The 23,900-nt window shown below is 51.1% G+C and overlaps 1 protein-coding gene across 1 annotated transcript; it reads right to left on the bottom strand.

Moving 5' to 3' along the window:
- Positions 1-3,949: 3,949 nt before the first annotated feature.
- On the bottom strand, positions 3,950-23,386 carry DNASE1L3 (deoxyribonuclease 1L3). Its single transcript, XM_002713271.6, has 8 exons — positions 23,226-23,386; positions 17,171-17,259; positions 14,036-14,125; positions 13,338-13,450; positions 9,716-9,828; positions 6,462-6,619; positions 4,417-4,513; positions 3,950-4,132 (listed from the first exon to the last, which is right to left on the bottom strand). The coding sequence occupies exons 1-8, from the start codon at positions 23,370-23,372 to the stop codon at positions 4,016-4,018; spliced, it is 924 nt and encodes a 307-aa protein (XP_002713317.2). The 5' UTR covers positions 23,373-23,386; the 3' UTR covers positions 3,950-4,015.
- Between the last annotated feature and the right edge of the window lie 514 nt (positions 23,387-23,900).

Raw genomic sequence — 23,900 nt, 5'->3', positions numbered from 1 at the left:
TGAAGGCGGCGGCCACGGGGCTGCGCGGGGGAAGGGAAGCGTTTCCTGCAACCCCGGAGCAGTGCCGGGGCCCCGCCGCCTCCCTCCTGCCCGCCTCGAGCTCCCGACCCCCCGGGAGCCTGGAGCACGCTGGCCCCAGGTGGCCGCAGCAGGCAGCCGAGCAGGTGGAGCGATCCCGGGAACCAGCTGGGTCTGCGTATGTTCCTGCTTCCTTCTCTTTTTATTCTTCAATTTTTATTTGGAGAGTCTGAAAACAGAGAGGGAGCTCCCATCTGCTGGGTCACTGCCCAAATGCTTGCAACAGCTGGGCCTGGCCCAGGCCAAAGCCAGGAGTTAGGAGCTCAGCCCAGGCCTCCCAGGTTCTTGAGCCACCACCTGCTGCCTTCTAGCGGGCTCATTAGCAGGAAATTGGAATGAGCCTTGAAGTCAGGGCTTGAACCCAAGTACCTGAATATGTGATGGAGTCCCGCTGGTGGCCGAACCCCTGTACCAAACACCCAACCCCTTATTTCCTTTTTTTTTTTTTTAAGATTTTATTTGTTTACTTGAAAGAGTTACAGAGAGGCAGAGGCAGAGAGAGAAAGAGAGGTCTTCCATCCACTGGTTCACTCTCCAGATGGGCGCAATGGCCAGAGCTGCGCTGATCCAAAGCCAGGAGCCAGGAGCTTTTTCCAGGTCTCCCACGTGGGTGCAGGGGCCCAAGAACTGCTTTCCCAGGCCATAGCAGAGAGCTGGATGGGAAGTGGAGCAGCCGGGACTTGAACCAGTGCCCATGTGGGATGTCAGCACTGCAGGCAGTGGCTTTACCTGCTACGTCACAGTACAGGCTCCCCTATTTCCTTTTTTTTTTTTTTTTAATGTTTATTTATTTGAAATGCAGAGAGAGCAAAAAAGATGGAGAGGCAGACAGAGATATTTCATCCATTGGTTCACTCCCCAAATGCCCTGCAACAGCTGAGGCTGGGCCAGGTAGAAGCCAGGAGCCTGGAACTGCGTTCAGGTCTCCCACGTGGGTGCAGGGGCCCATCTGCTTGAACCATCACCTCCGGATTGCCAGGGTGCACGTTAGCAGGAAGCTGAACTGGAGCAAAGCTGGGACTGGAAGCGAGGCACTGCGGACGTAGGATGCACGCTTCCCAGGCTGCGACTTAACCGCCACACCCAACACCTGTCCCTTGTGTCCTTCTAAGTTCCCTTAGTTTGACTTAATTTGAGTAGCTTCTCTAAACCCTCAAGCTTGAAGGCACTGGTGCCAGGGTCCTAAGGGACCATGGTGACTGTGGGTGAGTGACATGGGGTCACTAGTTCCTTTGGGATCCTCCGGCTGAAGCCGTCACTGGGGAGACTAGCCAGCTGACGCAGGTATGGGAGTCTCTCCCTGGCTCTGCTTTCCACCCACACATGCACGTGGGTCGCGGGCCTGGTCTCCAGTTTGTCACCCTTTCCTGGCTTAGTAACTAACTGCTTTGAAACTTGCCTTCCCCAACCCAAGGAAGAGATAGAAGCCAGGTTGCCTAGTTGGAGAAGCAGCCACCCCCAGCAGAGGCAGGGTCCCTGGGCTCAAGGCAGGAAAGGGGTGTCAGCCAGGAAGAGGGTATAACAAGGGTCGGAAGTAGGAATGTCTGTTCTCAAGGCTCATCTGCCAGAATACCTGCTGTGCGACCTTAGTGTGATTCCCTGCATGGGAAAAACGCATTCTGAAGAAACGAGGGCTGTATGGGGACCCACACTCTGATGGAGCCAGCCCTGTTAAAAAACACAGTTTCTGTTTATGGAGGGCTTACCAAGGGTCAGGCCCCTGCTCAGTGCTTCCTGTCCGTCCTGTCACTGAAACTTGTCCTATGAGATCGGTGCCCTCTTCCCCCCTTTCACACAGACACACTGAACCTGCGCAGTTCCCTGGGCAGCAGGTGGTGCTGAGTCTGGCTCCCGACTCTTCCTCCTCCATGAAGAAGGGCAGACTCTAGCTCTCAGATCACCTGCCTGGGGCTCACCTGGGAGAGGGATGGCTCTGCTAAAATGCTGGGCCCTGGGGCCTGAGAATCATCGCGGTGGCTGGTTCCCTGGGATTCGGGTGCACACTAAGGTTCAGATCCTCTGGACAAAGCCGAGGCTGAAAGGTCGTGCATCACCGGGGTATACTCGCCTCTCCCCAGCCACTGGTGTTCCTTGCCCTGGTAGGGCCCGTGACTCAGGTTGGGAGATTTGCAGCTTTGTGAGGTGGTAGGCAGTGAGGACAAGCCCTGCTGTGTGTTCTCTTGCCTGGCTGACAACGACTGCTGGCAGATGCCTGTGCTTCCAGTAACCTGCTTCAGGTCTGGCTGGAGAGGGAGCCTCAGGGAGTCAGGATTTGTCTGCCCCCAAGTCAGAGCCGTGAACGGGCCCATTTGGTTCTCAGGGGCTCCGGTGGCAGCCTCGCCAGCTGGAGGAGCTCCCGGTGTACGGGGCAGAAGCGTGATCCTCACTCCATGGAGCGAGGTCGTTTCCGCATTGCTTGCCTGACCCTTGTGGACCTTGGAAATCGGAAGGTTTCCTGGTTCAGCGAGCCCTCATGCAGAAGAGGGGTGCCAGAGGCCTCTCCCCAACCAGGTTCCAGCCCTGCCCCGCCCAGCCTGACCAGACCCCCGAGGTGTTTGGGGATGAGTCCCTCTCCCTAATCTCAGCCTTTTGGTTTTGCTCTCTCAGTCATATTGGACAATAAGCAGGCTTACGGTCACTCACGCGGGCTCCTTACATCCTGAGTCACAGCGTCCCCGACAGGACATGCCAAGGGACGGAAGTGAGGAGCGGAAGTGTGGGTGTGGGTTAGGCGGCACCTTGTGTTTTCTGAGGTTGCATATGGTGCTCATTCATGCACAGACTCTGGAAGGCCACAGAAGCTTGCAGGGAGTGAGGGGGCTGAGACAGGACACTGGGGAGGGGTCTGGGGGTGCCATGCCTCCTCTTCATTGCTTATGCTTTGGAACATTTAGCCATGTTCATGGCATCAATATCAGGAAGAGCAAAGCAAAGCAAGCACACATGGGCATCCTGGACGCAGGTAAAAGGGTGCCACATTGCTGGACCCCCATGCTTAGGTTGCAGAAAGATAAACCACATTAATCGCACTGGCTGATGAAATGTGTCACACTAGAACCCCCGAGAAGTGCCAGTGCTGTCCCTGGTGACGAGTGTGAGCACTGTCGTGGAGGCTGGCATCCACAGGGACTGGGGCCTCTTAGCCCAGGTTCTGGGATAGAGCGGTGCATGTTGGGTAGAGTCCAGGCCCAGAGGGAGGGAGAGTATGGCTGTGTAGGAGGAGACTCCTGCTGGAGCTTCTGGGACAAGGTGGGGGACAGACAGCAGGGAGGTTGGCATGAGAGGCCTGATACTGGAAACCCATCTTGGTGTCTAAAGACAGAGCTCTTTCTGGACAATGAGGGGAGCCCAGGAGGACTGCTAGGCACAGGGAGGGAGGAGAGGTGGGCTGTGGTCAGAATGGAATTTCAGAGGCTGACACTGGTGGTCACTGGGCTGGCTGAGCTGAAGGAGGACAATTCCAAGGCAGGCAGACCAGGTGGGAGTGGCCTTCGTCCCATGAGACAGCACAGTGGCCTGACCTCAGACAGGAGGGGACAGAATGCAGATGGGGCCTTGGAGCTTCAGGTCAATTCCTTTGGGTCAGTTTCCCCACATGGAGGCTGAAAGCTGACACTCTTCCACCTCTTGCAGCCTCTAGCAGGGCAGGAGGAGCAGGGCCAGTGAGAGCGGGCAGGACTGTAGCCCTGGGCTTGAAGACCAGTCTTGGGGACTGCAAAGCCACCGGTTTTCTTTTGGACAATTTGGGGGAGGGTTGGGCTCAAGCATGATAACAGAAGATCCTCCTCCCAACGTGACTCAAGTCAGGATAAATGCAAGTTGAACAATGAAAGCGGTTGGACCAGTCCTGTCTCCCGAGGGTGCAGGGTGCAGTTTCCACCTGTTAGAGCAGTTTATTTAGAGGCAAGAAGTGGTTAATAAAGTGGTGCCTTTGTATCTAGGAGCGCTTGGCCTTTGCTTTCTTCCTTGGCTGGACAGATTTTTTGCTGTTGGTGAAGGCTGTTGAAGACTGCAGTTTAAATTCAACTGGAAAGTGGTCACTGACGTCCAGGGCCTGTAGAGAGGACAGGAGGTAGACTTGAGGGTTAGGAGGCGCCTAGCAGATGCTCTTATCTTAGTGATGAGTAAATTCAGGCCCAAGGAGGGAAGATGAAATGCCTGACGTCATTCAACAGAATACGCCCTGGGGAGCGTCCCCAGGCCAGCTCAGTTAGAAATTCTGGCAGGTCCTCAAACCACAAAACCGCAGGCGTTGAGACTCAAGGCCAGTAGCCCAATGTTGGGACCCCAGCCCATCTTTCAGGGTGGTATTGTCAGAAGACAAGATGGTAGCTTTACCTCCTCCTCTGTCAGCTTGTAAGCTTTCCGGAAGTCAAAGACGCCATTTGAATCGGGAACCACAGATCTGATGATGTCCTGTCCTCGGAGCACGATCCTGGGACAAGGGGAGGAAGGGCAGCCATGTTCACCCACCCTGTTGATGTCTGAGATGGAGCCAAGGATTGCGTTTGTCACCTGGAAGTGACTGAGTGGCCTGGTCCCTTCATGTGGGGCTCAGAGTCCACGGCTGGTTTAAGCTTGTGACCCTGGAGGACGGTGCCCACAGTTTTAAAATAGGATCTGTCCCTGCCATGGCCCCGTGGGCACCAGCACAGTGCGGGCAGTACCTCTGGTGATGCAAGAGACGATTTTACATGAATCATGGACACTACACCATGTGGCCATGACTTGCATAATGAAAATATTGCTACTTCCTTCTCAACCCTCTGTCCCTTTTCCTGATTCAATGATGTAGGAAGTCTCAGGAGGTGTTAGCTTATCTTGGACACGACCTCGAGGGAGCAAGCTGTCACCGTCACGCATTTGCAGGCATGGGAATCGAGGCACAGTTTAACACTGTGCAGTTTCCACTGGATTTCTTTTTACAGTTACCTTTGATTTTTGGCAAATGATGCTGTTTTCTTACTTTAGCTTCCTGACATTTCCTTTAAAATTAATTTGGTAGGAAATTAAGGGATTTAAAGACAAAGAGGAAGAACCACAGTATAGGTGTTTGCAGCGGTGACATACAGACTGGAAATGTGGTGAAATGAGCTCTGTAAATGAACTCTAACACATCACGAGTGGGTAAGGTGGTCAGATTGACATGGTCTCAACCTCCTGACCAAGACTTCAAGGTGCAGGGGCTGACACTGTCGGTGCAGCGGGTTAAGCCACTGCCTGTGATGCTGCACCCCCTATCACAGCACTGATTTGTGTCCAGGCTGCTCGGCTTTCCATCCAGCTTCCTGCCAAGCCACCTGAGAAAGCAGTGGAAGACATCCCAAATGTCTGGGTCCTTGCGGATCATGTGGGAGACCAGGATGGAGTTCTAGGCTCCTAGCTTCTGCCCCAGCCATTGCAGCCATTTGGGAAATAAACCAGTGGATAGATGTGTGCTTGCTCGCTTGCTCTCTCTTTCCCTCTCTCATACCTCACTTTTTTTTTAATCTCTGCCTTACAAATAAAAAAATAAATCTTTAAAAAAAGAAAAGAATGCAGGAGGTGCCCTGGGTGCAATCTCCTGCAACTTTACTCTGTGGGTTTCCGCTTTGGAGAGCTGGAGCAGGGACTTGTGCACAGGACATGCCAGTCCCGAAAGCTCCAGGAGGAACCAAGGAGGTCACGGGTTGGAAATGAAAGAGAGACCTCCAGCTTGAGAAGTGGGAACTGCTGGCTGCTCGCCGCAGCTGGCTGTCTCACGCTTCCTCCGTGGCACACTGAGCTTTGGGAGCTGTGGCTTCCCATGGGACTGGCCCTGGGGGTTTCCCTGCTGTGGTCTGATTCCTGAAGGTCACTGGCATTCACACGCTTAAGCAAACTCACCTTCCTCTCTACACAAGGAGGCAAGGGGCGAGCTGCTTATGAATCCTCTGAGACTTTATGTGAATCAGGGAATACCAGTATCTTGATGCATTTGTTTGCATTTAGGAACGTATAGCAAAAGCGCAAAAATATCCTTCCGCTTACTGGTCTCATTTTTAGGCTTGTTCTCTGAGGCAATCCTAAATGTTTGCACAAAACACATACAGAGGATGCAAACTAACTAACTCGCCACGTCTCCATGAAGGAGGTATGGCTACAGACTCCATCTTACAGGAAACGAAGACTCCGTTTCAGATGAAACAGGGTCAGGCTTGGAATCCAGGCCCAGCTGACACCAAAGCCAGTGCTTGCCTCTGCTAAGCTGCGGGCCCAGGGCTGCTGCCTAGGATGTGCAGTTTATCCACCACACAGAGCGCTGGGCAGAGGGGCCTGAATTCTACACGACTCGGCTCTCCGAGCCTTTCTTCAGGCTCACCCAGGCCTGGCTGGGCCAGCAGCAGCCTGCGGACGCCTCCTACCTGTCGTAGGCACAGCTGGTGCTCTTCTTGACCGTGGTGTCCTCTTCGTCCCCAATCAGCCAAACAAATTTGGGGTCGGTCCTCAAGCGGATGTTTTTCCAGGCTTTCTTGGGGACGTAGCTACAGCCGGCATTGAAGTCGCCCATGAAAATGAAGTTCTGAAAGACACAATTTGGAACTCTCGCCTGGCTGGCGCTGTTGGCAATGATTCCACGTGCCCATAAACAGTGAGGTCTGCACTGACTGAACTGTGTCCCTTGCTCTATTCATAGTTGAAGCTCTGACCCCCCAGTACCTTAGAATGTGATGGTATTTGGGACCAGAGAGTGTGGGTTAAGCCAACACTTGGGACACTGGCATCCCCTGTCAGAGCACTGGTTCGAGTCCTGACTGCTCCCCTTTTGAGCCGGCGTCCTGCTAATGTGCCTTGGAAAGTAGGGGAGGATGGTCGATGGTTCGAGTGCTTGGATTTCTGCCACCCATCCATTCTGACACCTGGATGGAGTTCTGGGTTTCTGACTTCAGCCTGGCCTAGCCCTGGCTATTGCATAGCCATCTGGGAATGAACTAGCAGAGAGAAGATCTCTTTCTCTCTCTGTATGTCTCCCCCTCTAACTCTGCCTTTCAAATAAACAAGGAAATAAATAAGCAAATCTTTAAAAGAAAGAAGAATGTCACTATATTTGGAAATCGGGTCTCAGAAGAGGTAATTAAAGTAGAACGTTATATGGGAGGGCCCTAATGCAATACTGGTGTCCTTGTGAAAAAGAGAGATTACAGTGTGGAAATTTAGTAGTTAAAGATACGGGCATCCCATATCAGAGTACCTGGGTTTAATTCCAGCCACAGCTCCTGATGGTAGCGTGCCCTGGGAGGCAGCAGTGATGGCTTAAGTACTTGGGTCCTTGCTACCCACAAGGGAGATTTGGATTGAGTTTCTAGATCCCAGCCATAAACCAACAAATGAGAGCTCTCTCTGACTCTGCCTCTCAAAAGAAACAAAAAAAAACTTTTTTTTTTTTTAAACAGGAGTTGAAGGCAGAGACACAGGAGGAGGGCCAGGTAAAGACACCTGAAGACAACAGAAGATGACCTACTGCAAGGCGATGAGAGAGGCCCTGGGTGGACACCAACACTACTGGACACACCTCGTTCTGGGGATTGTAAGCAAATCACTTTCTATTGTTTTAAAGCACCTGGTCCTTGGTGTTGCACAGCAGCCCTAGCATACTAGCACAGGATCTGTCTTAGGTTATTTTTGCTTTCTAGAAGAGCCTGCAGTTTAAGGCAGAGTCTCAGCTCTGATGCCTATCTGACTGGCAGTACCAGGGAAGGGCTCTTTGTGGACCAGAGGGTGTTTGCTGTGACGGCCCCACCTGTGCCTTTGTCAGTGCCTGTGTGATTCAGCGTGCACAGTTAAGGCATAAAAGAACCCAGCTAACAGATACCCTCAGAGCTGGCTCAAACGCGTGCAGGCTACACACATAGGAATGAATCAACCCTCTTGTTTCCAAGCAGGAAAATGCACTTGGGTGGTGTAGGACAGCTTTGGCACCACTGTATCTCTCCTATTGTTTTCAAATTGGAAACCTCTTCCTGTGGAAATTCAGTCCTTGGAGGAAGTGAGAGGAGTTTGAAGGGCAGGGGGCCACAGCATGAGCCCTCTATCCCCTGTCACAGGCCACTCAGAAACTTTTTATCTTGGAAGTATTTTCCCCTGTGCAGAGCTCCTGGTACAGACTCTTGACATTCCACAAAACACAGGAAGTGTCATATTTCCTCCTTTGTGCCGTTGGTAGGGGTGGGTGCTGACTTCGGAGTTTTCTTAGAGAATTGTTCATGTTGACCTTGGTGATTGGGGTTTCCCTTGTGATTACTGGATGAAGTTGAGGTCAAGATGGGACCCTTAACCTGAAGGTCACCAGCTTCTGCTCCTATGGGCAGGATTTGTTTTGCGACATGCTGGGTCCAACATTAAGTGTTCTATAAGGCTGACTTTATATCTCACAACAAGGCATACACTCTGCGGGGTGGATGTCACTCTTAACCCCACTGAAACAAGAGGTGCTCTAGACCATGTTTGAGTGGTGAAGTCAAGAATGGAGCCCTGATAGGCCTCCCTGAAGGCCCTCATCACGAGTCTCCTCTGTTGTTCACGCTTGGATCACTGATGTCTCCCCAGAGCCCGGCCCTCAATGGGCAGATGCTCTCTACATTCTCGTTGAATGAATGATTTCATAATTTTTGGAATGAGTGAATGCGTCTTTCTCCTGTCCTGCTGTTTATCTGTGAACAATGAGGTGCACTTCGTCTTCTCCACTTTTCCTGGAACTGAGGGGGAGGAAGGGGAGCAGAAGAGGCAGTGAAAGCGGCAAAGAGGAAGCAGAGCCCTGTGGAGCACTTCCAGGTCTGCCAGGGGCCTCCGCAGACGCTCCTGGCCATCGTGGCAGCATCCCTTCTTCCCGAGGGGGAAACAGTTACCCAGAGGAATGGCAGGTGTGCTCCGCCTTCTGTGAGAACAGCACCCCAGATTTCCTTGGGAAACCACCTCTTCCCTCCTCCACTTCAGTCCACAAGGTTGAGGCAACAGAGATTTAGCCAATCAGAATATCTCAAGCCCCTCTGATCACAGTGATTGGTTCAGGATGGACATGTTACCCAATCAGAGCCAATGGGACTCATTCTTACAATTGGTTGCATTTAGAAAAGGAAATCGGTCAGTTGGCCTGGACACTGCTAGTGGCCATTTGCCATCCCAGGGGTGGAGCCCACCCAGAAGAAAGGAGGCCAAGAAATGGAAAGCCCTGATTACCTTACCTGAGCCCTGGATCCAGCTGTGCCTGGACTCGTGGGCACTTCACTTATATAGACCAGAAAACTGCTTCTCCTGTTCATGAGCCAGTTTGAGATCCTGTTGCCTTTAACCAAAACACTCTTGACCTCTCTCAGTGGCAAAGTGGGAATGATAAAAAGTAGCTCCCTTGTAGGGTTATTGGAAGGATTAAATTCAAAGGTCCATGTCAAGCCTCAGTGCAGTGCCTGGCCCCAGCTGGTCACTTAATCAACACTGGCATCCATTGTTAATGGTGCATGAATTCCTAAGACCCACGTCGCAGTGCCGGGCAGATTCAGCAGGAGGATAATTAGGGCCAAGGAAAAGCCTGAGAGGAGGTACACGCCCTGACCCCTCTCCTTGAACCCAAGGGCCTGCCTCTGCCCTTAGACAGGAATTTGACAAACACAGAGGTCATCACCTCAGCGTTCCAGCGACGTTTCACGTCCATGTAAACGTCCACCAGCTCATCGATCTCTTTCACAGATGCCTCAGGGCTGGTGTGCAGGGGCACAATCACGAAGTCCTTGACAGCTGAGGGACGGGAAGGAGGCGCAGTTCACACCCTGCCCCCACCAGGTCCCACAAATTCTACCCGAGAAACAGGCTCTCTCTTCTAGAAGGGCCAGTGTGGGGAGCAACTCAGACTAGACTGTTACTGGAATTAAGACTTATTCTATGCATCTGCTCTCCCACAATATGGCGCTGGGAGAGGAGTAAAAACAGCTTCTACACAGCTGCCTCTCACTAACTTGACAAGCTGCAGGAGCTGCTCCTGATTGGAGGAGAGCAGCGTACTCGGCGTGTGGGCAGCAGAGTTGGGATTAGTGGAAGAGGACTATAAAGGAGGAGAGAGACAACATGCACCAGGAACATCTATCTGAAGGAACACCTGTGCAGCCCCCGAGAGAGCCGGCCGGCGGTGTGCCGCTCCCCCGCAGAAGTGGGGAAAGTGGCAGGGGGAACCGCCCTTCCACGGAGGTGGAAGGGACGGTAGCCAACCCGGGAAGAACCAGCAGCAAACCCGGGGAGGGCCGAGCAGACGAAAGAACAACGCAGGGTCCTGTGTCGTTCTTCCACGAAGACGGGGAGCGACAGGCCAGGCTGCACCCTCCAGGGTTCCCAGAGGCTGCAGCCTGGTGCTGAAATTTTTATGATCTTAGGATCATTTGGCTGCTAATTTTTTTTTTTTTTTTTTTGGACAGGCAGAGTGGACAGTTAGAGAGAGAGAGAGACAGAGAGAAAGGTCTTCCTTTTGCCATTGGTTCACCCTCCAATGGCCGCCGCGGCCGGCGCACCGTGCTGATCCGATGGCAGGAGCCAGGTACTTATCCTGGTCTCCCATGGGGTGCAGGGCCCAAGTACTTGGGCCATCCTCCACTGCACTCCCGGGCAACAGCAGAGAGCTGGCCTGGAAGAGGGGCAACCGGGACAGAATCCGGTGCCCTGACCGGGACTAGAACCCGGTGTGCCGGCGCCGCAAGGTGGAGGATTAGCCTAGTGAGCCGCGGTGCCAGCTTTGGCTGCTAATTTTAATACGCCCAAGACTTTTCTTCCACATGCCTGTTCGGACTAAGCAGGTAGACTATATTTCTCGCTGCCATTGGGATGTCTTATTTTCTCACTTCTTTGAGTCAAATGTATATTTTTTCTTGACAAAAAATTGAATGTTTATGGTTGCATTTTCTGGTGTTTTTTAAGAACTAATAAACCAGTATAGATTTTGCACTAAGTAAAAAAAGAAAAAAAGATTGATCAGTTGATTCCCCTTTGATCATCTGGGGCAAGCGTTTGGCACAACAGTTAAGTTATCACTTGGGATTCCCGCATCCCATATCAGAGTGCCTCGGTTCTCATCCTGGCTCCACTTCCAATTCCAGCTTCCTGATAATGTGCCTCCTTGAGGGGCAGCAGGTGATGGCTTAAATAGTTGGGTCTCTGTCTCCCACTTAAGAAACTTGAAATGAGTTCTGGGCTCCTGACTCTGGCTTGACCCAGCCTCAGCTATTGCAGGCATTTGGGAAGTGATCCAGTAAATGGGTGGTTTCTCTCTCTGTGTCTCAAACAAATAAAAATTAAAATAATAAGTAATAAAGGCCCAAGAAAGTTGTTTTAAAAAGAAGATGGTCTTTTGTGCAGTGTCTGTGACCAACTGCCGCAGCCCTGTGCCCAGCCGTGCTGAGTGATGTGCCTGGGGTGACGATGTGGGTGAGTCTCAGAGCCATGTCTTGCCCACCTGCCAATAGCAGCTGTCACTTCTGAGCACCCCCCACTGGAATGTTCCCCTCATTCTCATGCTCACGCTGACCTCATGGGGAGAGACTGGGGTGGTCCCTGCTAGCGCCACACAGGGCTCAGCTGGCAGATTGTGTTCGGGGCTGCGTGCTCACACCCCACTTCGCCTCCAGCTCTCCTCTCATGCCTCCCCTTCACTCCCCAGCCTCCTCCTGGTCTCCTGAACACTCCAACACTCTTCTGCTCCTGAGCTTTTGGACTCCCTGTGCCCTCCAGCTGAATGCCCTTGCTCCAGCTCCCTCTGTGGCTGGCTTCTGCAGGTCGCAACCTGAGGTCACTTCTGATGGGCCATCCCTGGTCACTGCATCCCTACTTGTTACTGCCTTGATGCTCCGAGGCCACTTTCTTAGCCCTCTAGAACCTAGGCTTCTTGAGGGCATGCTTATCTGTCTAGGCTTGGAGCCTAGCTCAGGGCTCATGAATCTTTGCTGATTGACTTGATAATGAATGAGAGAGAATATGGATGAACAGCTGACTCTCTAGTCTGTAGTAGCAGATCAAGGGGAGATGGGAAGTTTCCTTGACCAACAGAGCAAACTCTAGACATGCAGTGCTAGCCCAGGAAAGAGAAGGAGGGGTAGGGAAGGGTGGAGGCTCAGGATAAACAGGTTTGTTAGCCATTCATAAGGATCTGGACTCTGTGTTTGAGAAGAGATGATCCTTAGGGAGAGGCAGAGGGGGCTGTGGGGACACACCCTAGTCAGCCAAATGTCAGTGCTATGCAGCACAAAGACGATTTTTGCACACACACCTTAAATGGCATTTTTGGCACTCAGTCCTTCCACCTTCTCTTTTTCTACTGGAAATTCGTCACATTTGTCCCATGTTTGTTTTGCCAAAGTAGTCTTCCCCCGAGGCAGTTAGCCGTAGAAGGCATAATAGTGGACTTCATAGGTCAAGATGTTGATATTGGTGTAGCACAGATACAGGTGGAACTACTGTCGTGAGCTGGCTCCTCTACGACAGTATAGCTTCACAGGGACAAGGACCTTGTCTGCCTTGGCCTGTGTCCCCAACACTGAAAATATTTGATTTTGTATGGCTGCAGTCTGCAAGCCAAAGTCAATTCCCGATTTTCCCGAGTGCTGTATAGTGGTTGAGAGCATGGGCTGCTGAAATGGTGGCTCGAGTTATGAGCTCAGCTCATTCACTTCAGTAACTGGGTGACTTGGACAATGACTATACTTTTTTGAACCTACATTTCTTCAAATGTAGAGTGAGATGATCCTAGCCCCTGCCATGTTATGTCATTGCAGAGGTTCCTCAACCAGGAGGCCAGCACTTACTCAGGGATTAATGTACACGCATCGCAAGTACTGTTGTTAGAGTCTGGAGAGCCATCCCTTTGAATGCCTCTCTCTCTGCAGTCTGCAGAGGAGACTGCTCTGGAGTGGCTGGAGGAAACATGAGCCTCCAGGCTGGAGGTTCACCTTTGGTGGCCACATCACTTGGGACTTGTGAAAATGAAGGAATGCTTACACTTGGCAGGGACCAAAGAATCATGGTGCATAATTTCCATGAGCCTAAATGCTTCAGTGTTATTCTCAGAAGAAGGATTGTAGGCTGGGGAGGTGCTGAGCCTTGGCGTTCTGAGAAGCAAGCCTGGTGCCATCAGGAGCTGAGCTGGGTGCTCTACATCCAGATGCAGATATTACAAGACTTTGTCACCCCCCGCATCGTCCCTGGGATTGCAGCTCACAGTGAGGGCAGCTGGGAGGTCACAGGTGAGAGGGGCCTATGGGTCTCACCAGTGAAAGGCGACTGGAACCAGACTACGTAGGGCTCCCTGGAAAACGCATCCGCATCTCCAGCCTCATAGTCATGGTAGAGGTAGTTTTTCTTCACAGTCACCAGCTTTTCCCTAGAGGAGAAAAAAATGAAGCCGTCCCAGTTGAGTCAGTAGTTTCCTTCTTTCAAGAAGCAGAACGTCAAGAAGACGTTCCAACAGTTTTGTAATCTTCCAGAGAGGCTCAACACTGGAGGGATCCTTTGCCTGAGAGAAAGCTGAGTGAGCACTTCTCAGCAGTCAGGGCCTCTGGGATTTGAGGATCTGAGCCATGCTGGTCACCCAGGGCACCCACAGGTCAATGATCAGACTTCAGTCACTAGTAGGAAGATGACGAGGATATGAAGGGCAGGGAATCAGTGGTGCTGGGCAATTCAGGTCCAGCCCTAGGCCAGAGCTTGATTATGAAGAGTAAAGAATGTACGCAGGAGCCACCAAGCCAACCAACAAATTAGGTGTCAGGAAGTTGCTCATGCACTCTAGTTTTGATGAGTTTATAGTTTGCCCAGTGTCTAGATTTTGACAGTAATTATTTTGACTGATTTTGAGCACTGGTTAGAGATCAGAATTGGATTTTGAAGAAAAGATGCCTGTTTTGATTCATTTCAAAATCAAAATATGTAAGTGGGCCTTGTTACAGGGAGTGTAGATTGTACTCACTTGTAGAGAAAGGCGTACTGTTCTTTATAGACGTTTCTTCCGAGCCGAGAGCTAATCACATAGTTGTATGTTATGCCTCTCCTTGAATTTCTAGAAAACATAAAGATTTCACAAGGCATATTAATAAGTGAACATCCCCCTACTGCTTCCCTCTCTCTAATCTGCCTCCGTATTCCCAATGGCATCGTGGGAAGGGCACTTGTTCATCACTTTGAATCCAGGAAGAAGGGCCACCATTGTCGGGCTGGGACACCTGCCAGAATCTTTGCAGTCTTTTTTGTTTGTTTGCTTTTTTTGCCATTATAAGATGGGTGTCATTGTTACCCTCCTTTTTTTCTTTTAAAATCTTGTGACCCGTGGACTTGAAATAATCTTTATTTTCTTAAAGATGTATTTATTCGAGAGGTAGAGTTACAGACAAAGAGAGGGACAGACAGAAAGGTCTTCCATCCACTGGTTACCTCCCCAAGTGGCCACAACAGCTGAAGCTGGGCCGATCTGAAGCCAGGAACCAGGAGCTTCTTACAGGTCTCCTATGCAGGTACAGGGGCCCAAGCACTTGAACCATTTTCTACTAATTTCCTAGGCCATAGCAGCGGCTGGATCCGAAGAGGAGCAGCCAGGATGCGAGCCGGTGCCCATATGGGATGCTGGAGCCATAGCTGGAAGCTTAGCCTTCTGTGCCATGGTGCTGGGCCCCTCTTATCCCCTTTTATAGTTTAAAATGTGAATCTGGGATTTGAACCTGTATCTGACATATCCTCAAACCCTCATGGGAGACTGTTGAGACCACAGATGATTCAGGCTGCAAACAGAAACCCTACTCTGCCCACAGTGGAGCACACAGCCTTATCAGGTCGCCTTGTCTGTGCACCACTCCTGAGCATCTATCAAATGCAGGGGCATTCTGTCTTCTGAACGCTCCAAGTACTTTCCCACAAACCCTGGGGGACTACGATTTCCAGTCACTCTTGTTCATACCCTAGGGGCTAGAGATGCAGCTGTGAAGGCCGTTGGCTCCACCTCTCACCTACATTAGGGAAACTTGATTCTATGTGTTTGCCAGACCTGCTGCTAAGTCCACTCTGGGCAGAGTCTGACACAGTTCCATCCATCTGCCTACAGAAAGACCTAGGGCATGTTTAAAGCTGCGGTTCAGTCTCAGGTTCAGTTGGGAAAAAGCAGAGGGGATACTCAGGGACCCACTCAGAGTCTATGGAAATTTCTGGGATTTCAGATCTGTGCTCTAAGCCAGGCTAGAGCAGGGATATGGACAGTAAATGGGTGCTGGGCTTCCAGTTCGGGGAAGTTATCTTTGTTCTGCCCGCAAATTGCTTGCAGTGAGTCTGCTGCAAGGTGATTGAGGTTCCTTTTGGATTATGGGGGGAAAAGAGACAAACAGATTTGGCTCTGCCTAGAATCTGTGGCACAGTCTAGGCAGGTTGGGAAGCACTGAGACCACTGGTAATAGAAAGACTGATCCCAGACTGACTGTGGGAGACGCCTGGAGTGTGCCTGTCACTGCCGTCACCCACACTCCTGAAAACTCGCAGGACCACTCTCAGGAAGGCTGAGAAGACATGAAATGAAGCATGTGCACTGGAGTTAGACATGATCCAAGTTCAAATAACAGGTGAGGTGGCTTTGAGCATGTCCCTCCTCTCTGTGCCTTGGCTCCCTCAGCTATAAGGGAAGCAGTAAGATTATCCAATCCACAGGGTTGTTGTGAGCAGTAAGGGGTATAGAAGAACTAAATGGATTAATAGCATGCCTGCCCCAATAGTAGGTTATCAGTGGTAGCTGTTATGGGACAGTCTGGCATTGACATGTAATTGGTGAAGCCGCCTGAGGCATCTTATATCAGAGCACTGGTTTCAACTCATAGCTACTCCACTTCTGATCCAGCTCCTTGCTAATGCCCCTAAGAAAGCAGCAGAAGATGGCCCAAGTGCTTGAGCTCCTACCACTGATATGGGAGACCAGGATGAAGTTCCGGGCTCCTGGCTTTAGTCTGGCCTTGCCACAGCTGTTACATCCATTTGGAAAGTGAACCAGCAGATGGAAGATCTTTAGATCTTTCTTTTTCTGTCTCTTCTCTGTCACACTGCCCTTTAAATAATCCTTGTTGTTTTTTTTTTTTTTTTTTTTTTTTTTTTTTTTTTTTTGTAATGGTAGCTGTTATATGTGACCCACAGACTATCAACTCCCTTTATAATCTTCTTGCTTTTACTAGTCATGGATTCCACTAGTACTGTTCAAACACTTCCATGGAAGAATTTGTCAATCATGGGGCTGGTGCTGTGGTGTAGTAGGTTAAGCCTCTACCTGCGGCGCTGGCATCCTATATGGGCACTGGTTTGAGTCCTTTCTGCTCCACTTCCAATCTAGCCAATGGCCAAGGAAAGCAGTGGAAGATGACCCACGTGCTTGGGCTCTTGTATCCACATGGGAGACCTGAAAGAAGCTCCTGGCTTTGGGTCATGCCAGCTTTGGCCACTGTGGCCATTTGGGGAAGGAACTAGCAGATGGAAGACTGATTCTCTGTCTGTCTGTCTCTCTCTTCCTCTCTCTGTCTGTAACTCTGCCTCTCAAATAAATAAATACATCTTTAAAAAAATTTGACCATCATAACAGATCAAGAAGAAAGGGTCTACTGTTAGTCCCTTTTGCATATGGGGAAAATGAGGCACCAGGAAGTTCAGTAGCTTGACTGAGATCAGGATGCAAACCCAGGTGGTCTGAGCTCTGTTCCCTCTGTCCTCACCTTCCTAAGGTCAGCTCCAGAAACAGAATATCTGCTGAGGCTAAAAAGGATAACCTCAGCTCCACCCCTTACTGCAGATGAGAAGGGCGGGGCAGGCCCCAAAGGCCTTCTGTGTCCATGAGACCACTCACAGTGGCCCTCCCCAGGCCTCACAGTCTGGACCCTTCATTGCCAAAAACAGCGTGATTTCCCCTGGTTCAAAGTTCCCAGGACCACAGCTGAGAGCACTGGAAGCCTGGCCAGATCTGGCCACGTGATCTGGTAGTCAGGGTGAAATGCTGGCTGGCTGTCAAGTTTCAATCTCTCAGGAGGCTTTCCAGCTGACCGTGCACTTGGGGTCTGCCAGCTGCACCACCCACACACACACTTACCCATTCAGCTTCTCCATCAGCGTGGGGCAGATCATGTTGTTGCTGTCCTTGATTTCCATCAGGAGTATGATGTCGCAGCGTTTGATGATCTGCAGAGGGAGAATCCCCAGGAGTTGGAGGCCGTTTGCCACAAGCAACAAAACATTTTGTTGTGTACTTACTGTGTTTTAGTTTTGCCTGGGTGCTTGTTAAAATAACTTAGTTTCTTCGCTGAATTAAATTAAGGACTCTGAGATAGGTGGTTTTGTTATGTTCATTTTAAAGATGAGGTGCCTGAGGCTCACGCAAAGTTGACTAGTCACTCAGTTACCTACCTAGAAAGTGGCCATGGCAGAGACAGCTGTTTAGCACAGAGGGTAAGATGCTGCTTCAGACGCCTATGTCGCATTTTAGAGTGCCTGAGCTTGAGTCTGGCTCCACATCTGATTCCAGTTTCCCACTGTTGCACACCCTGGGAGGCAGCAGGTGATGGGTCAAGTCCTGGGTTCCTGTCACCCACATGGGACAATGGGATGGAGTTCCAGGCTTCTGGCTTTGGCCTGGCCCAGCCCCAGCTCTTGCAGGCTTTTGAGAAATGAACCAGCAGATAGAAGAGTTCTTTCTTTCCCTCCACCTCTCTGTCTCTCAAATAAGTAAATTTTTTAAAACGATGGAATTTGAACCCAGGGAATCCAACTCCAGAGCCCATGATCTTGACCCTCAGTACATCCTGCCTCTCACATTGCTATCCTTGGGTTTCTTAATATATTCATAAAAGTGGAATACAAAACTGATGGTGCACAGTGGTCAACATGCTGCAAAACAGATGCAGATCCGTGTATTTATTTTTGTGAAGAAAAATGCCTTTAAGGAAATCACCCAAATGTCAAGGGCTTTATCTTTTTAATTTTTATTTATTTATTTTTATGTGAATGGTAGAGAGACACAGAGACAGCCCTTACCCATTGGTTCATTCCTCAAATGCTCACAAGAGCTGGGGCTGGGGCAGGGCCAAGCTGGGAGCTGGGAATTCAATCCAGGTCTTCTATAAGTGACAGGAACTCGATTACTTTTTTTTTTTTTTTTTTTTTTTTACAGGCAGAGTGGACAGTGAGAGAGAGAGAGAGAGACAGAGAAAGGTCTTCCTTTTCCATTGGTTCATCCCCCAATGGTCGCCATGGCCGGCGCGCTGCAGCCAGCGCACCGTGCTGATCCGAAGCCAGGAGCCAGGTGCTTCTCCTGGTCTCCCATGCGGGTGCAGGGCCCAAGGACTTGGGCCATCCTCCACTGCCTTCCCGGGCCACAGCAGAGAGCTGGATCGGAAGAGGAGCAGCTGGGACTAGAACTGGCGCCCATATGGGATGTCGGCACTTCAGGCCAGGGCTTTAACCTGCTGTGCCACAGCACCGGCCCCAGGAACTTGATTACTTAAGCTATCACTGCTGCCTCCGGAATCTGAATTGGCAGAAAGCTGGCACTGGGAGTGGGAGCTGGGACTCAAACCTCAGTGGTCCAGCGTGGGATGTGGACATCTCCCCTGGCATCTTAACTGCCAGCCTAATGCCCACTCCAGCAGCTGTGATCCTTGAATGACAGGATAATGTGTGATTTTTCTCTTCCTTGTATGTTTCTGTTACTTCCAAAAAAAGAGCATAACTATATTTAATCAAGTTATTACATAGTTTATAAATAAATTCTTAATTTTTAAAAGTTGTACTTCACTGTGTCATAGCGGGTAAAGCCACCGCCTCCAGTGCCCACATATGGGCGCTGGTTTGAGTCTCAGCTGTTCCACTTCTGATCCAGCTCTCTGCTGTGGCCTGGGAAAGCAGTAGAAGATGGCTCAAGTCCTTGGGCCCCTGCACCCACGTGGGAGACCAAAAAGAAGCTCCTGGCTCTTGCTTCAGATTGGTTAATCTCCGGCCACTGCGGCCATCTGGGGAGTGAACCAGTGGATGGAAGACTTCTCACTCTGCCTCTGCCTCTGCCTCTCTATAACTCTGCCTTTCAAACGAATAAATAAATCTTTTTTTAAAAAGTTATACTTTTATAATTTCTAAAAATTGACATGTTGTTTTAACAAAATTGCTTGATGAGGAAGGAATTTTGGAGGAGAAGATTATGGGCAGACTTTATTAGAAATGACAGGTGCATTTTTAGCATTAAGCATAAGATAAGTGACCTTTCGTAGGCTAGTGTGCCTAATAAAGCACCCACACATTAGGGGGGCTTTGTAAGAGTCCTCTTGAGATGCCCATTGTATAGCTGTGTACTCTGAGGCTCGGTGAGGTTTAGTAATTTGAACTCCAAGGAGAAATGGGATCATTGGGCATCTGCACTAGAGTCCCTGCTTGACCCCTCCACTCCACAGCCGAGGAAATCAGCCTGTCCTTGTGACTGCACCTTCGCAAAGAACAAGGTCCCTTTTTGGAGTGGGATCCATCCATCCACAGTGAATGCGGACCGTGAGTTCTGTCTCCTTTTGCTGAGTAGAGGCTTTGGCCTCCGGGCATCCTGTTGACAACCCCTTTCCTTTGCAAGCACTTCCTAGCTCCGTATCTACAGCAGATGCAGATTTCTGCTTCCTGTGGCACCTCTGAGAATGTTTCCTGTTGATGGGAATCTACACTGTGGTGGACAATAGTTCAAGATCTCATTAGCAGAATTCTCCTGAATGGGGGTGGGATTTTTGACTGCTAATCTTCACCCATCCATTGTCCCACCCATCTGTGCATCCACTGGTTCATCCATCCAACAAGATTTTATCATGAACGCACAGGGTGCCAGACAGCATTCTGGACCTCGGTATGGTTGTGATTCTATATCCAGCTCCTGACTCAACATCTGGCATGAGTAAAAGGAAGAGAGTGGCAGGTAGGAAAGAAGGGAGGGAGGACGGACCATAATGGAACCAGATGTGCCCGATTCATGAAGCACAAATACCTTCCTATTTTAGATCTTCCTTGTGGCACTGTGAGAAAAAATGGGAGTAAATTTTCTATTCAACCCATAAATATTTGTCATATTTTTAGAATATAAGTCTATTTTTATAGAAAATCTGGACCATGCAGGAGAGACAGAAGGCTACAGAAGCCACAGATGCCCCATTAGCCCAGCACTCAGACCCTTTTCCAGACGATTTCTATATCTACTTACAAAATTGGCATCACAGCAATTAGGCCATGCCTCTGAGGTAGGGACTTGGAGCCAAATGGCCTTGGGTTTGTGTCTTAACTCTGTCATTCATGAGCTGTGTGACCTGGAGGAGTCACTTAAGCCCCTGAATGGGGTCATCATGAGAGTTAAGTGACACGATGGATATAAAAGGCTCAGCCCAGTCCCTGGCACACAGCAGGGCGTCAGGAAACACTGGTGATGTTTGTCATGTATCTTGCTTCTCCAGCCACACAGACTGTGAGCATTTCTCCCTGTCAGTAACTACCCAGTTTTCCTTTCCTGAACTCTGGGCCAGTGGACCAGGAGAAATACATTTCCCTGGGCTCTACCTCCTCTTCCTCCATCTCAGGAGGAGGTGACAAAGGCGAGGGCCCTGAGTGCGGAGACTTCTCTGACTTAGCCCTGACTCTGGTCCCAGGAAGGGAGGGAGAGTGTGAGGGGCTGGTGTTGAGGGACTCCCAGCAAAGCGAGTCAGGAGAGGACCTGGAGAGAGGGAAGGGACAGTCTCAAGAGTGAGGACAGGTGCACAGGGTGGCAGGGGGGAGCCTGGGTTCCAGTTCTCTGTCATTTGCTTGCTCCACACTCTGGCCAGCTTATTTCATCTGTCGGCTCCAGTGCTTTATCTGTAAAGTGGGCCTAGGAATCAGAGCATTTGGGAAGCTGAACTGGGGTCCTGCTGAGGAGATGCACTCCTGCGATGCTCATTACCGTGTACCGACGCTCCCTCCGTGCCACCCTCACATCTCCCGGTGCCTTGGCGTGCCTGAAACATGGCTTTCTTCCTGACTATCTGTCGACAGTCAGGTTCTCTACAATCCAGAGAGCACTCGGATAGAGGAAAACTCGCATGAGCAGGGTTTGGCTTCTGGACCGCTGCCTGTGGTATGGGTGAGCAAACCGAGACGAAGTCAGGCTCCCTGACACTCACCTCCCAGTGAAGGTCAGAACGCGGACAGCCTAGTGATGCTGAACCTGCCCCTCCCCCTCCAGCGCTAAGCCCAGCCTGGAGGAGTGGGAAAGACCTCTCAGTCTATGTCACCTGGTGTTACTGACCCTGCAAACTCACATCACCATTCTGGACCTCGGGGCTCTCAGTTCTGAAGTGGCACAGTGCCACCAGGCCATAATATTAAATAAGAATGCAATACTAGAGGGGGTGGGTGCTTAGCCTAGCAGTGAAGTTGCTAGTTAGGGTGCTGTGTCCCTCATCAGAGTGCTTGGGCTCCCGACTCCAACTTCCTGCTAAGCAGACCCTGGCAGACAGTGATTATGGCTCAAGTAATTGCTACTGTGGGCATTTGGGGAGTGAGTCAGTAGATGGGAGTGGGAGCGCGCTCCCTCTCTAAAACAAATACATTTTAAAAAATATATAAAATTCCTGGCCTGTAATAGGCACTCAGTCTATGGACCTGGGAAGCAAAGCTTTGTTGCTGTCTGGTGTTTTGCTTTCACAGGGGGTGCTCTGTTGAGCAGCTGTGGCAGTGTCCGGAGGTGGCCTCTGCTTACAGAATGACTGCTGGAATGGGAGGAGTTGGCGGTCCGACAAGGGCTTCAGATGAGCGTGGTGGGCTCAGAGCAGACCCTGAGTGTAGCCCACACCCACACCTCCACAGAACAAAAAGACAGCCCTTAACACAGTGGTGTTGTTCCCAGTTGGGTACGCAAGGAAGGTAGCAGGAACTCGGTAGGTACCAAGATCCTGGGGCCGTGCGTGAAAAAGTGGGGGAAGATAGATTCCTTGCATGTCAGTTTCCCTTGGAGCCAGAGCACCATGCTTCCTACAGACTTGGCATGGCTGTCCTGGTTACACAGCCACATTTTGGAAGGTCATGGGTGCCATCCAAAGGGCAGGACTGCGAGGAACAGAGCATGCGGGTCCCACCAGTCTCCTTTGCTGATTATCATCTGAGCACTTGCCGTGCCCCGGCTCTGCCAGAACCTTCCCCACCTAGAGTTGTCTCAGCCAGGGCTCCAGGTAGGGCAAGCCTCAGGCTACTCAACGGAACTGGAGGCTCGGAGAGGTGCAGGCATTCCCTGGGCCCTGTGGCTGGCAGGTGAGATCTGAACGCAGGGCTCCTGGCATTCCCACCCCACCTGTGGCTGGGAGGTGAGAAATGAAAACAGGGCTCACATTCACACACTGGGAGGCCTCTGCCATCTGCTTAGGCAATGGTGCCCTGCCAGAGTCCTAGCACAGGTTTCAGTTCCCAGCCTCTGTATGGTAGAGTCAGGTGGCTCCACGGAAAGCTGAGCTGTGTCCCCAAACATCAGTCACACTCCCCAGGGCCGGCATTCAGTAAGTATGCAGAAAGAGGGCTGGGTGGGGGAAGGGGGCAGTGGTAGAAAGAAGGGGAGAGGGAGGGAGAGAGAAACCAGACAGGGAAGGAAGGAAGGAAAGAGGAGAGCGAGAAGTTGTGTGAAGGTGATGGGTGAGACATCTGGGCCAGTGCCACAGACGCCCACCTGCCCTGCCACCAGCTCTACCAGGTTACTTTGCTGTTTTTCATTCATCGTCTCTACCTGGGGGAAGAATCCTCACAGGACGGTGAAATGAAACCCTGCTTTATAAAGCCTGACAAGCAGTGGGACTGAAAGCCGTTGCTACAGCCAGCTCCTGCCTGGAGCTCACTGTAACCAGACGCAGCTCAGCATTCACCAACTCAGCAGACCCCCCAGCAGTGCCTTGGGCCTGACTGTCACCCCCCCGGAGACGACTTGAGGACAGGAGGCACAGAGGGGTGACGTAGTGATTGTCCCCCTCGCTGTTCTAGTTGCTCCCAGATTCCAAGCCAGCTGTTACCTTCAGGGCCAGTTGCAGTTTCTCCCACGTCTCAGCTGTGAAGACAGGAGAGAGGGCAGGTGGAGTGTGGAGGACCTGCTGCCAGAAAAGGGTACTCACCTTGACAATGACATCCATGGCCTGGCGGTTTTCCCGCTTGCTGTACCCGAAGGACCTGACGTTGAAGGAACAGAGCTTCAGGGCCAGGGCGCCGTGTAGACAGAGGAGCAGAAGCAGCAGGGAGGCTGGGCTCATCCCGAGCGACATCCTGGCGCTCTTGTGGCCTCCGCTGTGCTGTGCACTGACTTATGAAGCCTGCAGATAACAGGAATGACGGGATTCCTCCCTGCTACTTTCACTTCTCTGAGGAACTGGAGATCCTGCATTTGCGCTCCAGGAGACGAGACACGGGGGGGCCAGCCTGTGAGGAGCCCCTGTTTTTGTCATCCTGGTGGGGAAACTGGCATGCCTCAGTGAGGCACTGACCTCCTGCAATCACACCCCAACCGGGGCCAGCTCTGACCTGTGCCATGTCTCCAGGCTTGCATGCCACATACCTTTTCCTGACAGCTGATGAATTCGGAAGTGTCCACCCCAGAGGGCACTGAGGGTGACAGAGCTTTCTGCCAGGGGAAAAGTGAGGCAGGGGCACTGGGAAATCCTGCGAATTTTCTCTAAATCTCTGGGACTTGGCAACCAGCTGTCCCGGGCCACACCCGGACACCCACTCTCTGATGCCCTGATGGACGTAATTAAGGGCAAGTTTAGTTTGAATTACATGATTTCTTAGGCAGT

The sequence above is a fragment of the Oryctolagus cuniculus genome, chromosome 10 (assembly GCF_051225735.1).
Source record: "Oryctolagus cuniculus isolate XC-2025 breed Fujian yellow rabbit chromosome 10, ASM5122573v1, whole genome shotgun sequence".
In the NCBI taxonomy this organism is placed as follows: domain Eukaryota; kingdom Metazoa; phylum Chordata; class Mammalia; order Lagomorpha; family Leporidae; genus Oryctolagus; species Oryctolagus cuniculus.
The sequence above is the reverse complement of the archived record's forward strand: the minus strand, read 5'-3'. Positions and strand labels throughout refer to the sequence as shown.